The sequence below is a fragment of the Triticum aestivum genome, chromosome 3D, assembly GCF_018294505.1.
Source record: "Triticum aestivum cultivar Chinese Spring chromosome 3D, IWGSC CS RefSeq v2.1, whole genome shotgun sequence".
NCBI lineage: Eukaryota > Viridiplantae > Streptophyta > Magnoliopsida > Poales > Poaceae > Triticum > Triticum aestivum.
This window is the reverse complement of record NC_057802.1, coordinates 122,245,838-122,258,917: the sequence shown is the minus strand read 5'-3', so window position 1 is coordinate 122,258,917 and position 13,080 is coordinate 122,245,838. Positions and strand designations below refer to the sequence as shown.

The 13,080-nt window shown below is 40.0% G+C and overlaps 2 protein-coding genes and 1 pseudogene across 7 annotated transcripts; 1 reads left to right on the top strand and 2 right to left on the bottom strand.

Moving 5' to 3' along the window:
- LOC123077797 (uncharacterized) overlaps positions 1-4,494 on the top strand; it is a 7,647-nt pseudogene extending 3,153 nt beyond the window's left edge.
- Positions 4,495-4,884: 390 nt separating this feature from the next.
- On the bottom strand, positions 4,885-7,856 carry LOC123077795 (uncharacterized). 2 transcript variants are annotated; one of them, XM_044500123.1, is made up of 11 exons: positions 7,674-7,856; positions 7,529-7,591; positions 7,289-7,414; positions 7,035-7,121; positions 6,757-6,912; positions 6,213-6,647; positions 5,959-6,072; positions 5,724-5,855; positions 5,514-5,614; positions 5,197-5,384; positions 4,885-5,115 (listed from the first exon to the last, which is right to left on the bottom strand). In XM_044500123.1, exons 1-10 carry the CDS (start codon positions 7,788-7,790, stop codon positions 5,201-5,203), a joined length of 1,515 nt encoding a protein of 504 aa, XP_044356058.1. In that variant the 5' UTR covers positions 7,791-7,856; the 3' UTR covers positions 4,885-5,115; positions 5,197-5,200. The 2 variants fall into 2 exon arrangements, with proteins under 2 accessions (XP_044356058.1, XP_044356059.1); XM_044500124.1 differs by having other exon boundaries at positions 7,289-7,369.
- Positions 7,857-8,558: 702 nt separating this feature from the next.
- Positions 8,559-11,709, bottom strand: LOC123077796 (uncharacterized). Of its 5 annotated transcripts, none has more exons than XR_006436835.1 (6): positions 9,952-11,709; positions 9,792-9,851; positions 9,418-9,669; positions 9,185-9,276; positions 8,965-9,063; positions 8,636-8,740 (listed from the first exon to the last, which is right to left on the bottom strand). XR_006436835.1 is itself a non-coding variant. In XM_044500126.1 (5 exons), exons 1-4 carry the CDS (start codon positions 10,036-10,038, stop codon positions 9,243-9,245), a joined length of 249 nt encoding a protein of 82 aa, XP_044356061.1. In that variant the 5' UTR covers positions 10,039-11,709; the 3' UTR covers positions 8,964-9,063; positions 9,185-9,242. The 5 variants fall into 5 exon arrangements, 2 of the variants coding, with proteins under 2 accessions (XP_044356061.1, XP_044356060.1); XR_006436834.1 differs by having other exon boundaries at positions 9,371-9,669; positions 9,952-11,708; XR_006436833.1 differs by having other exon boundaries at positions 8,559-8,740; positions 9,185-9,669; positions 9,952-11,708.
- Between the last annotated feature and the right edge of the window lie 1,371 nt (positions 11,710-13,080).

Genomic DNA, 13,080 nt, shown 5'->3' with positions numbered 1-13,080 from the left:
GGATACTTGTCTGAATGCTAGATCTGAAATTCTGCTCCAGACAACAGACAAGCAGGTGCTGTTGTATATCCTTGTAGCCTCTCTCTTTTCCATCTGTTGATTGGAGAAACAAAACAGAGGCTGGTCTGTAGTAAAAACACCATATCATGAGTTGGCTGTAAAAAAAAACATTTGAAAATCTGTTGTGTTGTTCTCTGAATCAAGAAACATGGGTGAAAAAAAAAGAGCAGAGCATGTGTATGACATTCAGTCAAAATTTGGTGTGTGCCAAATGTGTGTTTGTAGTGTGCCAAATCAATAAACAAGGATTTCTGTGAATCAAGAAACAAGTTCAAGTCAGTGTGTTTGTAGTGTGAGAATGTTTGATGTAGGGAGGAAGTTGATTTGAAGAAAGAATGCATGCTGACAAAATTTGGTCTGTGTGCCAATTAACAAGTACCAACTCTGCTAGAATCCCACTGTTGTAGTTTTCATGTTGACAGAAAAAATAGAGAAGAAAATCAAAAGTATATTGTGGTTTCAACTTTCAGTGTTGATCATACAGAAAACTCATGACACCTACACACTTTCAGTCTATGCATGCAAAAAATCATAAAGCATCAGGTTTTTGAATCATCTATTGGAGCGAAAAAAAATTGATTCATTCGAACATTGAATTTTTGCAGCAAATGAATTGTCCTATGCAGGGGACTACATTGGTACTCAGGTACGATTGTGCTTCTAAAAAAATCTGATTCAGGACAGAAAGCAAAAAATGAAGTTTAAAGCTTACTTGTATGTTTTGATTGCAGCCAGTGCGCTCCCATTACCCGTGGTTTGACCCAAGGATTTCTCAAATGCAAGGCGACAGGGTTAATTTCCTACAGATGATCCCGCCTTACTCATTGGCCTATCCGGGCCATCAGTTTGGAACATCGACACATCCTCTTGCTGTTGTGAGTAACAATTGCGTTCCGGTGACTGGACAACATGCTACCCCAGTTGTCAAACATAAAGAAAATGTGAGTATCTTGTGAGTATCCAAATTGATATAAAAACTGTATGTGCATGAAAAAATTAACAGGGCAAAACAAATAATATGCAGGCATTAGTGTTGAGTCCAGGCTTTGGCATGAACATGTCATACACACAAATGTTGCTTGCAGCTGAATCGGAGGTTTGAACTGCTCTGTTGTTCATAAAAAAAGAGTATGATGGTTGGTTTGAGGATATTTGGCTTGAACTTTGTTTTTTATTTTGCAGGATCCTCTATTTGGTTCACCACACACAGAGTACTATCCTGTTGGGGCTGAGGTACGATCGCAAACTGAATTTTATAAAAAACATGAAAAACATGCACAGACACATATATGTTGAATAAGAGGGAGAAGTCTTATACATGTTTTTTCTCAACAAAAAATGCAGAACGAGACATTTATGGTAACTGGACGGAACACAAGGTTGGGCGAGCTAGTTGACATGGACAATCCAGAATCAAGCAACTACATTGAACAAGATGATCCTAGCAATTGGATTAACAACCAGAGAGATTTCCAGGAGGCTGATTTAGCATTGCAAACTGTCACATGGGATGATGGCGTCCCAGCTCCTGGTGCAGAGCTTTTGCAGGCTCTAGGCATTTGTCCTGGAGACAATCAAAATGAAGACAATACATGAGTGAACATTCAGACACCGATCCAAGTGCATTTAACAGAGAGCTAGTTGTTGCTGAAGAAGATGCTAATCAGGTAGTTGCTGGACATGGTGATGAACATGGTGATAACGAATCTGTGGACGATGACGTTAACCAATTCTCACCAGATGACATTGACAATTTCCTCGAGAATGATTCGGTTCTTGCTGCTCAAACTTGTAGCCAAGAGGTTCGCAGCCGCCATGTCCCGCAGATGGGTATGGACTTCGAAACATCGAAAGCAGCACAAGCATTCTACAAGAGCTATTCTTGCTTGTGTGGATTTGCTGTGCGAAAAGCATCAAACTACTGTGGCCAAACTAGCACAGGGGGTGGCGAGTCCCGATGTATTTTCAGATGCAACAGGTCTGGGAAGGTGCTTGATGAGGAACAAAAGGAGGCTAAGAGGAAACAAAGGAAGGAGAGGTGGCAAGAGCGAACTGGAAAGCTAGCACCAGAGACAAGGAAGAGGAAAAGGAATGTCATTGATGTCACAGGGTGTCAAGCTAAACTGGTAGTCAGCAAAAAAAAATGGCAGATGGTTTATCACAGATATCAACCTCGAGCACAACCACGAGTTGAGTCCACCGGATGAATCAAAGTTTTTGAGATCGCATAAGCAAATGACGGATGAAGAAAAGTTGTTAGTGAGAACATTGAACTCAGCAAAACTGCCAACAAGAAAAATAATGGACATACTATCATTTTTAAGGCATGGCCCGCTTCCATACACGAAGAAATATGTGACGAATGTGAGGGCATCGATCAGGAAAGAGAATGATGGCAACGATATGATGCAGCTGCTGGACTACTTCAGGAACAAGCAAGCAGAAGATCCAAGATACTACTACAAGTTTAAGGTTCATCCGCAAAAACCAAGCAAAGTGCTGTGCATTTTCTGGGCTGATGGCTACTCAAGGAAAATGTATGATCTGTATGGAGACAGCCTAAGTTTCGACACAACCTACAAAACCAACAAATACAATCTGCCATTTGCCCCATTTGTTGGTGTGTTCGGGCATGGACAGAACTGCTTGTTTGCATGTGCTATCATTCAGGATGAGACGATCAACACGTTCATTTGGCTCTTTCAGACATTCCTAGAGTGTATGGGCAGGAAGCAGCCAAGGACCGTTATCACGGACCAAGACACGTCCATGAAGGAGGCTGTCCCTGAGGAGGCTGTCCCTGAGGTGTTCAACCTCTCCAAGCACAGAAACTGTCTGTTTCATGTGAAGAAAAAAGCTGAAGAGAAATGTTGCAGGACTTTTGTCACAAAAGGTGATCTCCATGCTGATTTCACAGACATTGTGCACAACTCCCTCACAGTTGCAGAGTTTGAAAAGTTGTGGCAAGAGATGGTGCAGAAGTATGACATTGGTGCTGTTAACTATTTCAAGATTATGTGGAAAGAGAGGAGAAGGTGGGCACCTGTCTACTTCAAGACAGATTTTCTCCCACTCTTACACTCAACATCAAGGAGCGAAGGCATGAATGCCATATTCAAGGACAATGTAGCGTCGACCGACAATGTGATTAGTTTCATGACAGAATATGAGAAGATATCTGAACGCATACAAGACATGGAGAGGGAGCAAGACTCGTTGACAAGGACAACGAAACCAACATTCTGGGTGCACAATGAGCTTGAGATTCAGGCATCACGAATGTACAACCGGCAGATTTTTTACCGGTTTTAGAAACAAATGAAGTTTGCTGCCCAACTGCATGTGGATGTTGTTGAAAATGGATCAAGGTTTGAGGTTTACAAGTCGAGCATGCTTGCGGAAAAAGATTTCAGGACACGATGTTACCTTGTACTAGCAAACCTGAAGCAAGAAGAATTTGCTTGCATCTGTGGGAAGTTTCAAAATGATGGCATTGTGTGTGCACACATACTGCGTGTGCTTGTCAACCTGAACATGGCCGTCCTACCAGACAAGTATTATATTCAGAGATGGAAACCAAAAGACAGAAAATATGTAAGAGACAAGCAGTTCAATGTTCCCATGGAACTGACTGAGGCAAGCAGACCTTTGAGATATTCACAGCTATCAACAATTCTCAATGAGATGGCTTCCGATGGGGCAAGAACGAATCAAAAGTACTTGTATGTTGTGAACGAAAGTGAGAGAATATTTGCTGGGCTTGATGAGATGACCAAGGCAGATGAGTTGAGGGAGCTTCAGGCAAGAGGAGTTGCTGTGGAAAAAGAACCTCCAATACAAATGCAAGTACCCCACCCTGATGGCTATGACAACCTACAAGACCCAGATGTTGTTGTATCTAAAGGTCGACCAAAAAGTCGTTATCTAACAGCTAGGGAGAAGTTCCTCGCAAAAAAACAAAGTAAATGCAGCCACTGCAGGAGCCAAGACCATAATATTGCTACTTGTCACAATCTGCATATTGATAAGTCTGAGTTTGAGAAGAAGAAACCAGCAACAAAAAAACCTACAGGTATTTATTTGTTTCCTATCATTTTCTTTTTTTGTCATTAAAAATAAATAAGTCCATATTTGAAGAAAAGATCAAACTAGTAACTAACCAAAAAGAAAAAAAAACAGGTCCTTCTGATTCATCAACTAGCAAACAGAATGGAGCTAAGCGTCAACGAAGGAAGGCGCCTGCCACACAGGTTGAAGGAGTGCTGTAGTTCAGGCAGAAGATTTTTGAAGAAAGTGAATCGAAAAGAAGACATGTAACACCTAGGCAGTGCGGGAAACCTTGAAAAAAAGAAACATGTACCCAAAGCGGGAGAAAAATACTTCATTGTAAGAAATACGAGAGAAAAAATAAAACTTTGGTTGGTAATGTTTGTACCTGGATATAGTACTTTGCACATATTATTTCTTCTATATTGCTTGAGGTGTTTCGTAATTTCATTTGCATTGCACTTTCTTCGCCCACCCCCCTCTCCTGTAGACACGTTTGAAAAAATCCGATGTCTAGTGTATAAGGAGAAGAGACATAGCAGAAAAGAAAAAGGAAAGGTTAGAAATTTCTTGAATGATAAATGGCAAAAAAAAAATCATTGTTGATTGAAATCCAGTGAGCAGAAAAATTAAAAATGAGGTTTTACCTGCATTTGCTTCTCCTTTTCTTTTTGTCTTTGTGAAGTAGTTTCACCAAAAAAAATGATGCAGTATATTCTTTAAAAAATAGAAAAAGAAAAGAAGGTTCAAATAAGAAAAGCATTGGCACAGAAGACAAAACAAATACTTTCCATTACCCTTCAATGTAAAAAAATGTTTTTATCCGAACAAAAAATTCTTTGCATTACTCTGGTATATCCGTTGATTTTCCCAAGATACTCATCGAGCGAACACAAAAAACATGTACAAAAAAAAAGAGAAAGACATCTAAAAAATCTAGAGTATTTCTTTAGTTCTTCATTCTTTTTGCCCCTCCCCCCCTTGTAGATCAATGTTGTCCTCAACTCCCTGAGAGAAAGTTTGTATGTTAGTTTATTGTCTTTCCTCTGTATGTGAAGAAACGGGAATAAATTTGTTGCTGTAAAATACCAGTTTATTGACGAAAGTACTTGACAAGTCTTTTGGCATCATCATCAGTGTTAGGATTGCTGAAGAGGATATCAACAGCAAGTCTGACCCTTGCATCTGCCACGTCCTTCATCCTGAATTGGGGCTGGAGAGGATTCCGCGAAGCAAAAGTTTGCATCCACTTGAGCACAAAAATCCCGCAAGCATCTATGTGTTTTATGCAGAAAAGAAATGATTAAAAACAACATGAACATACATTGATCACAGAAAAGAAAATGAAAAACAAGCATCTTTGGATGTGTTTTTGTGTTTCCCACAAAAAAAGAGCGGAAATGTACCTTCCAATTTGCTTAGGCATGTTTGGGTATTCTATACCAAAGTTTCTGAACCCCATTCTCCTGAGTCTCGACTCTTCCCATGTTTTGAGAAAATTGTTTATCTATGAAAAGTTGAAGAATGGAACACGTAAATGGCTAATTTGTTGCAGTACCAAAATCAAGAGAAAGGACAACTAAAAATATAACAGTCTCGAAAAACATTGCTCTTACCATCAAATCTTTTACCTCCATGTGAAAGGGTGACTCGCCATCATAAACTGAATCTAGGAAAATGAATTTTCTTGCAACAATATCAACAATAAACAATATCCAGTGCTCGTGATGTACTGATGGAAAAAACAGCTGCAAAATTTGGGAACAGATTCTGAGGGTATGAAGAAAAGAAAAACAGAAATAGAAAGACAAACTTGTAAGCTGTCGGGTTAATATCAATTTTGCACCGTACACGTTCACTTTCATGTAGAGGCAATGTTGTTCCTGCTCCACTAAAACTTATAAGTGCTCTCCTTCTCATTGATATCCTTCCTTCTTCAGTAGTCCATGCTTGAAGAAAATAATCCTATTTTGAGGCAAAAAAATTTAAAAATGCCAAACTTCCACATAAAAAAGTGCGTTAATTGTTGTACGAACAAAATTAATAACTTCAGAAAAATGTTTTGAGTTGAAAAAATGTTTTTGTTGACCTGAAATTGTACTTACAGCGATAGTAGTGAAGAAGTAGTGCTTCTTTGATTGCCTTGGATGGTTATCACGAAAGAGCAACCGGTAGAAAACATTGAAAACATAAGCTTCCACATGTCCGTTGGTGTCGAATGAATTGCCGAGTTGTCCAAGGGATAGACTGGTTTTATCGACCAACACTGCCCTTCTATCAGGTTCAATTTTGCCTAGTGCCACAATGTTGCTGTGTAGCTGCTTCTCAGATGGCGTGAGAGGGCCTCTCAGATCGTTATCGAAAGGTGAGCATTGATACTTGCTTGGGCGTACAAGCCTTTTGGGAGGCAGATTTTCCTTGCCACTTGAGTAACTGCCTAATGTAAGGTTGCTGTTGTACAGATTGTCTGCTGTGTTTACCATGTTAGAGCATGAACCATTGAATACTCTCTCCCCCAGAATTTGAACGTCCGGAGATAACTACAAAACATACAAAAAACACCAGAACATTAATGATTAGCTTGTGTTGTATTAATAAAACATAAAAGAAAGTTATTGGTACACAGAAAAGACGGAAACACAGATTTACTTGCAACTCATCGATGACAGGGATTGGTTGATCTTTGGTCCCATCTTGGTCATCTTCTTCGATGACCTCGTCTGTAAAAAGCCTCTTGCCAATAAATGGTGTTGTCAAGTAACTTTGCAAATTTGGACAAAATGTTGAAAGGGATGTGTTCAGTAACTAACCAAAAAAGAGCACCACAAACACAAAAAACATTTAAAATACCCCCAAAAATAAACATCACAGAAGCAAATATAGTAACGTAAAAAAAAGAAAAAGGTTGAAGGCAATTGGATTTATACCTTCTTGTTCTTTTGTGATGAGCTTACATCATTCTCATAGTTCTGTGTTCTCATTGGGTAATAACACGTTTTTGCATTGTCCCATGTCTTTGGTGTGTGTGCGGCAGGAGATGTGTGAAAAAAAAGTGTGGCATTTTAAAATCAATCACAAAAAAAGGGTGAGTGTGCTTTTTTGGTATCTAAAAGGAATTTGCTTATAAACGAAAGGTAGCAACGACAAAAAGAAAGGGAAGAAAAGTCAGAAAAAAACATACCAAGTCAATAATGTCGTCTATTTCTTCGAACCCAGGAAGAAAGTTTCTGTACTTGCACATTTCTGTTGTCGCAGGCTCTTTCTGCGCATAATGTATGGATGAATCACCCAGTGCTGTTTGCTCATGCTAGAAAAGACAAGGAATAAAAACAGAAACAAAAAGAAAACACTTAGAGATGGCTTTTGCAGATGGTAAGAGGGTTTTTCATACACTAGTACATTTGATAAAAAGAGATAGCACCTGTGAGCTGAATCCTTTGATTATGTCCTTACTTGTATTCGATTTATATTTTTTCTTAGCTTCCTGAAATGAATAAAAAATTGAGTGGGTGAATTTTGTAGCAAAAAAGGTGAAGTCAAAAAAAATGCGTGTGGACAATAATTACCTCTATCTGGGCTTCATATGCATTCGAGTCCGTGTCTAGATCGCGCCACAGTTCTGGCTCTGTTATTTCGTTCCCACAATCATCATGGTCAACAAAAATTCTGCAGGTAGGTGTCATATCATCAAAAAAGAAATACTTGTCTTGCAATGTCCAATGGATGCATAGTGTGTTGGAAATCTTCCACATGTTTCTGCTTGTCATCTATACCGCCTTCACATATGAAAAAAGAAAAGAAAAAAGGAAAAAGTTAAAACAACTGACAAAAATCGGTTGCTACCGGTAACATGAAGAAAAATGATTGCCATGTGTACTGAATGAAAAAGAGAAGAGTTGTTGGAAGTACTATTTGATAGTGGTATGTTGATATCAATATCAAGTCCTGCATGTTTCCCCTGCTCCCTGACTTCATTGAAACGAAAATCATCTGCCACAAAAAGAAAAAGAGGCATGAACAATAAAAATTAAAAAGAAACTGCAAATCTTCAGTAAAAGAAAATGTTTATAGGAGTAAGCTCGTTTTGGAGACATGGGTCTGAAAGTTTTTTGTTGGAAAAAACCTTGGTTATTGTTGTCTTGTGGGGAGGCAGTGGTATCTAATTCCACACACTCAATTGCTGCTGCTTCGTTTGCTTGATACATTGTCTTGCTTTCGGTGCAATGCTGAGTTTTAAAAAAGAAGAAAAAGGTTGAGTTACATGTAAACAAAAAAAACACAGATCAAACAAACTATCAAAAAAAAAAGATGGCGCTAAGAGAAGCTCAAAGAAATTCCTTGGAGGGTGTACCTCAGATTGATTACTGTTAACAGTGTTATGTTGGAAACCTGAGAAAGTTGGTGGTACATGTGTGTTGGCTTCATCCTTTGAGTTCATGTCTTGTTCTGTCGTTTCAAGTGCTCTTGCCAATCTAGCTGATAACAACATGTAGTTCAGGCTAGTGCTCTTTTCAGGTGCTTCTTTTTGAGTCGAACAATCACTAGCATTGCACTTGGGAAAATTGGTATCTGCATCAAGCATATTCATCTCTGGTTGCTGTGTTGCGACGTTGCTATTCTGCATGGTTTGTTCCTAACCCACAAACATGCCCCAAAAAAGCATGGTTGTCAGAGATATTTGTAGAATTCTTGGTGCAATAGAATGCTTTAACATTTGTTGTTCATATATATCTACATTTTTTAACAATTCCACAATTCACTCCCTCGCAGGTTAGTTTGCATGAAAAAGGTGCATGGTAAGGGACAATTTATTTTAAAAGAAGATGTGACTATAAGGGGTTTAAAAAAAACAATAACCATTAAAGCTTCTTTTTCGAGCTCTTTCGTGTGACCATTGCCCGGTACTGACTGCATTTCAGCTTCCCCTCCTTCCACAGCTGCTTCAAGTCTGCTTTCCTGTGAAAATTATTGAGAGAAAAATTCAGAATATCGCAGAAAAAATGTGCTGAACATTGCACACGCAAAAAACATGGGTTTTCAAAAAAAAAAGAATTAATTACAAAAAGGAGAAAAATACCTTTATTTTAACTTCCAATATATTGTCCTTAGTTGTTGAAGTTTCTGACTGCTGTGTACTAGTCTTCATTCTCTTCTTCCTGCCTCTTCCATCTGTCAACAATATAGGGGGGTTGTCATGTAAATTAAAAAACAAGCAAAGAATTAGAAGAAAAAGAATGAAAAAAATGATTCAAAAACACGCCACTGTTTATCTCAATCCCATTGGAATCAACTCTAACAGTACTTCCAGACCCATTATCTTCGTCAGTTGGCATATACAAATGGTTGGAGGACTCTAACTCGAGCAAAAGGCCTTGGAACATAGCAATCTTCTAGCTCGAGCAAGTATCCAAAACCGCCGTTCCTCACAACCTCCATCCTATGATTGCTTTGGCACACAACATCAACAATCTTCGCGAAATATCCAATGCTAAACCTGCTGTATGCAGTTGCTCTTCCTTTGTTCATGTGCCCTTTGGCTTTTCCTTTCTCTGGCCTTGTCCTCTGAAAATGAAACAAATAGCAAGCATTAAAATGGCTGAGGAACATTATTCTCTAGAAATAAGATATGTGGTTTTGGCTCAGAAATGTTAACAATGTGAAAACTATGAAAAGCACAAAGTTACCTTCTTCCTTTTCTCTTTCAAAGCACTCCTCTCCTGCTTCCTCTCTTGTCTTTTCTGTAACTGTAGAAATAAAGGAAAGTTTCTGTCAGAGAATTGAAATTATGAAAAACAACACAAGAAAACAAAAAACAGTAGCTTCTTCTAGTTCAAAACACATTACAAATGTTCTCAGGCCATCGATCAGCATGCCGTCTGATGCATCTGATTCTGTCATATCGACTATACTTTGCTCCTCTTGCTCATCCATGCTATCATCCCCTGAACCATCATTTTGACTGTTGTTGTTTGACTCCAAAGGCTCTGGAATTGTATCTTTGTTTAAAAGCTCATGTTTAAAAAAAAACACAAAAAAAGAACCTAAGTTAAAAAAAAGTTATGTGTACATTGAGAAAAACTACAGTACTAATTAAACCAGAACATTGACTATTTACAAAGCTGAGATTACTACTAGGAAAGGAAAAAAGATCAAGTCATCCTCTCTAAGCATTTACTCATGAGTTGAAAAACTCTGAACATTGACTGATGGTCAACTCTCTGATAAAAAAACAGATTACTGAATATTACTGAAAATCATGTTTCAAACTATCTGAACATTGACTGATCCTCCTCGTTTGTCAGCTGGCTGAAATGATTCTGTAGAGTTACTGGTCTCTATATGTTGCACTGATGGTGCACTTATAGTTGGGCAGGCAAAAGCATTAGACATAAATAGCTTGAGGAAATAAAAAATAAAAAAAACATGATCCTCTCTGAATACTAACTGGTTAGACGCACTCTCTGAATATAAAAATGCATGCTCTCTGAACAAAATAGAAAAACTGAAAAACACATGATGTATGCTCTAAAAAAATATTAGTTTATCGGGCACGAACAATGATGTTAGACACAAAAAAGGACTGGGATTTGTTTGACGGGCAGATAACAGTTTGCTGGCTTGATTTACAGAGTCAACTCTGAAAACTTACAAAATCAATTTACAGTGACTTAAATTACAGAGTCAGCTCTGAAAAATTAAATACTCAACAAACTGCATATCATCATTGTTCATCAACTAAACACCTCTGCCATCCCCACCCCCACCCCCTAGCACAAAAAAATGTTTCGGATAAGAAACAACAACCACAAGCTAGGCTGAAGTAATCACTTTAGGAAGCTAGCTTAGAAAACACACTATATGATTTGGTTGTTGCTCACTTCAAACAAAACAACAAACCCAAAAATCAACATATATGCGTACTGACATTCGTTTGTTAGGTGTTGCAAACAACCCCCTGTTGGCTCAACGGGCTCTTTACTCTGAATAATACTGAATAATACTAATAAGAAGTATACTGAATAATACTAATAAGAAGTATAACAAACTATGTCAGAGGAGGCGTGCCCACTACTTCATGTCTGAAGTCTAAAAAACAGAACAAATCTGTATTCAGTCAATAAAAAATAACATCAAAACCAGCCATCTCTTCCACTCCATGTAAGTAAAACAGTATTCCATTCCGCAAATAACATGCTTACAGCCAAACCCAGGCATGTGATATGCCTCTGTCGACAACTGTTGGGATTTGACATACACAACACAAAAGATCAGTTAAAACAGAAAGGCAAACAGAAAGACACTCTTATATTTTCATGATGTTAGCACTTTACTTGGGCAGGCAAAAAATGGTATTAGACGTACTAGGTTAAGGAAACTGACAAAATACTGAAGATATATGCTGAAAGATCGTGGATGTCGCCTAGAGGGGGGGGGGGGTTGAATAGGCGCTTTAAAATAATTACGGTTTAGGCTTGAACAAATGCGGAAGAAACCTAGCAGTTAATTTGTCAAGCACAAAACCTACAACAACTAGGCTCACCTATGTGCACCAACAACTTATGCTAAGCAAGAAAAACTACTTAGGTGATAGCAATATATATGACAAGAAACAATATGGCTATCACAAAGTAAAGTGCATAAGTAAAGGGCTCGGGTAAGAGATAACCGAGGCACGCGGAGACGACGATATATCCCGAAGTTCACACCCTTGCGGATGCTAATCTCCATTTGGAGCGGTGTGGAGGCACAATGCTCCCCAAGAAGCCACTAGGGCCACCGTAATCTCCTCACGCCCTCGCACAATGCAAGATGCCGTGATTCCACTAAGGGACCCTTGAGGGCGGTCACCGAACCCGTATAAATGGCAACCCTTGGGGGCGGTCACCGAACCCGTACACTTTGGCAACCCTTGGGGGCGGTCACCGGAACCCGTCAAATTGCTCGGGGCGATCTCCACAACCTAATTGGAGACCCCGACGCTTGCCCGGAGCTTTACACCACAATGATTGAGCTCCGAACACCACCAACCGTCTAGGGCGCCCAAGCACCCAAGAGGAACAAGCTCAAGGGGGCCAAGCACCCAAGAGTAATAAGCTTCTCAACTTGTAACTTCCACTTATCACCGTGGAGAACTCAAACCGATGCACCAAATGCAATGGCAAGGGCACACGGAGTGCCCCAAGTCCTTCTCTCTGAAATCCCACCGAAGCAACTAATGCTAGGGAGGAAAATGAGAGGAAGAACAAGAAGGAGAACACCAAGAACTCCAAGATCTAGATCCAAGGGGTTCCCCTCACATAGAGGAGAAAGTGATTGGTGGAAATGTGGATCTAGATCTCCTCTCTCTTTTCCCTCAAAAACTAGCAAGAATCCATGGAGGGATTGAGAGTTAGCAAGCTCGAAGAAGGTCAACAATGGGGGAAGAACACGAGCTCAAAAGATAAGGTTCATTGGGGAAGAAGACCTCCTTATATAGTGGGGGGAACAATCCAACCGTTACCCCCCACACCAGCCCCGCAGAGAGCGGTACTACCGCTTGGCCAGCGGTACTACTGCTCCCCCCCCCCCCGCGATACTGCCGCTGGGGCCAGAGCGGTACTACCGCGGTGGTCAGGGCGGTACTACCGCATACGAGCGGTACTACGGCCCCCACTGCCGCGGCTAGTACCGTAAAACCCAACACGAAAAAGACCCCTCGAATCGAGGCGGTACTAGCACGAGACCGCAGCGGTACTATGGCTGGGGGCTACCAGCGGTACTACCGCTCTGGAGCCGTACTACCGCTTGTAGCACCCAAGCGGTACTACCGCTCCGGCCCGCGGTACTACCGCTGGGACCATAACTGCCATATCTTCTGCATATGAGCTCCGAATTGAGCAAACTCAAGCTTGTTGGATACAAGACGACGAGTAGCATCAAAACAGCGACTGGTTATAGTAAGAAGAGGCAAGGAAGGTATGCCAACAAAATAGA

Bases quoted from the DNA above. Each gene is read 5' to 3' on its own strand.
- LOC123077795 (XM_044500123.1), bottom strand. From the start codon at position 7,790: ATGACACCTACCTGCAGAATTTTTGTTGACCATGATGATTGTGGGAAC. The intron at 7,122-7,288 runs GTATGTTTTTTT...CACACACCAAAG, and splicing joins TAGACGACATTATTGACTTG to ACATGGGACAATGCAAAAAC. The intron at 5,385-5,513 runs GTACATTTCCGC...CATAAAACACAT, and splicing joins ATGCCTAAGCAAATTGGAAG to AGATGCTTGCGGGATTTTTG.
- LOC123077796 (XM_044500125.1), bottom strand. From the start codon at position 10,038: ATGGATGAGCAAGAGGAGCAAAGTATAGTCGATATGACAGAATCAGAT. The intron at 9,852-9,951 runs GTAATGTGTTTT...TTATTTCTACAG, and splicing joins TCGATGGCCTGAGAACATTT to TTACAGAAAAGACAAGAGAG. The intron at 9,670-9,791 runs GTAACTTTGTGC...TTTCATTTTCAG, and splicing joins TGAAAGAGAAAAGGAAGAAG to AGGACAAGGCCAGAGAAAGG.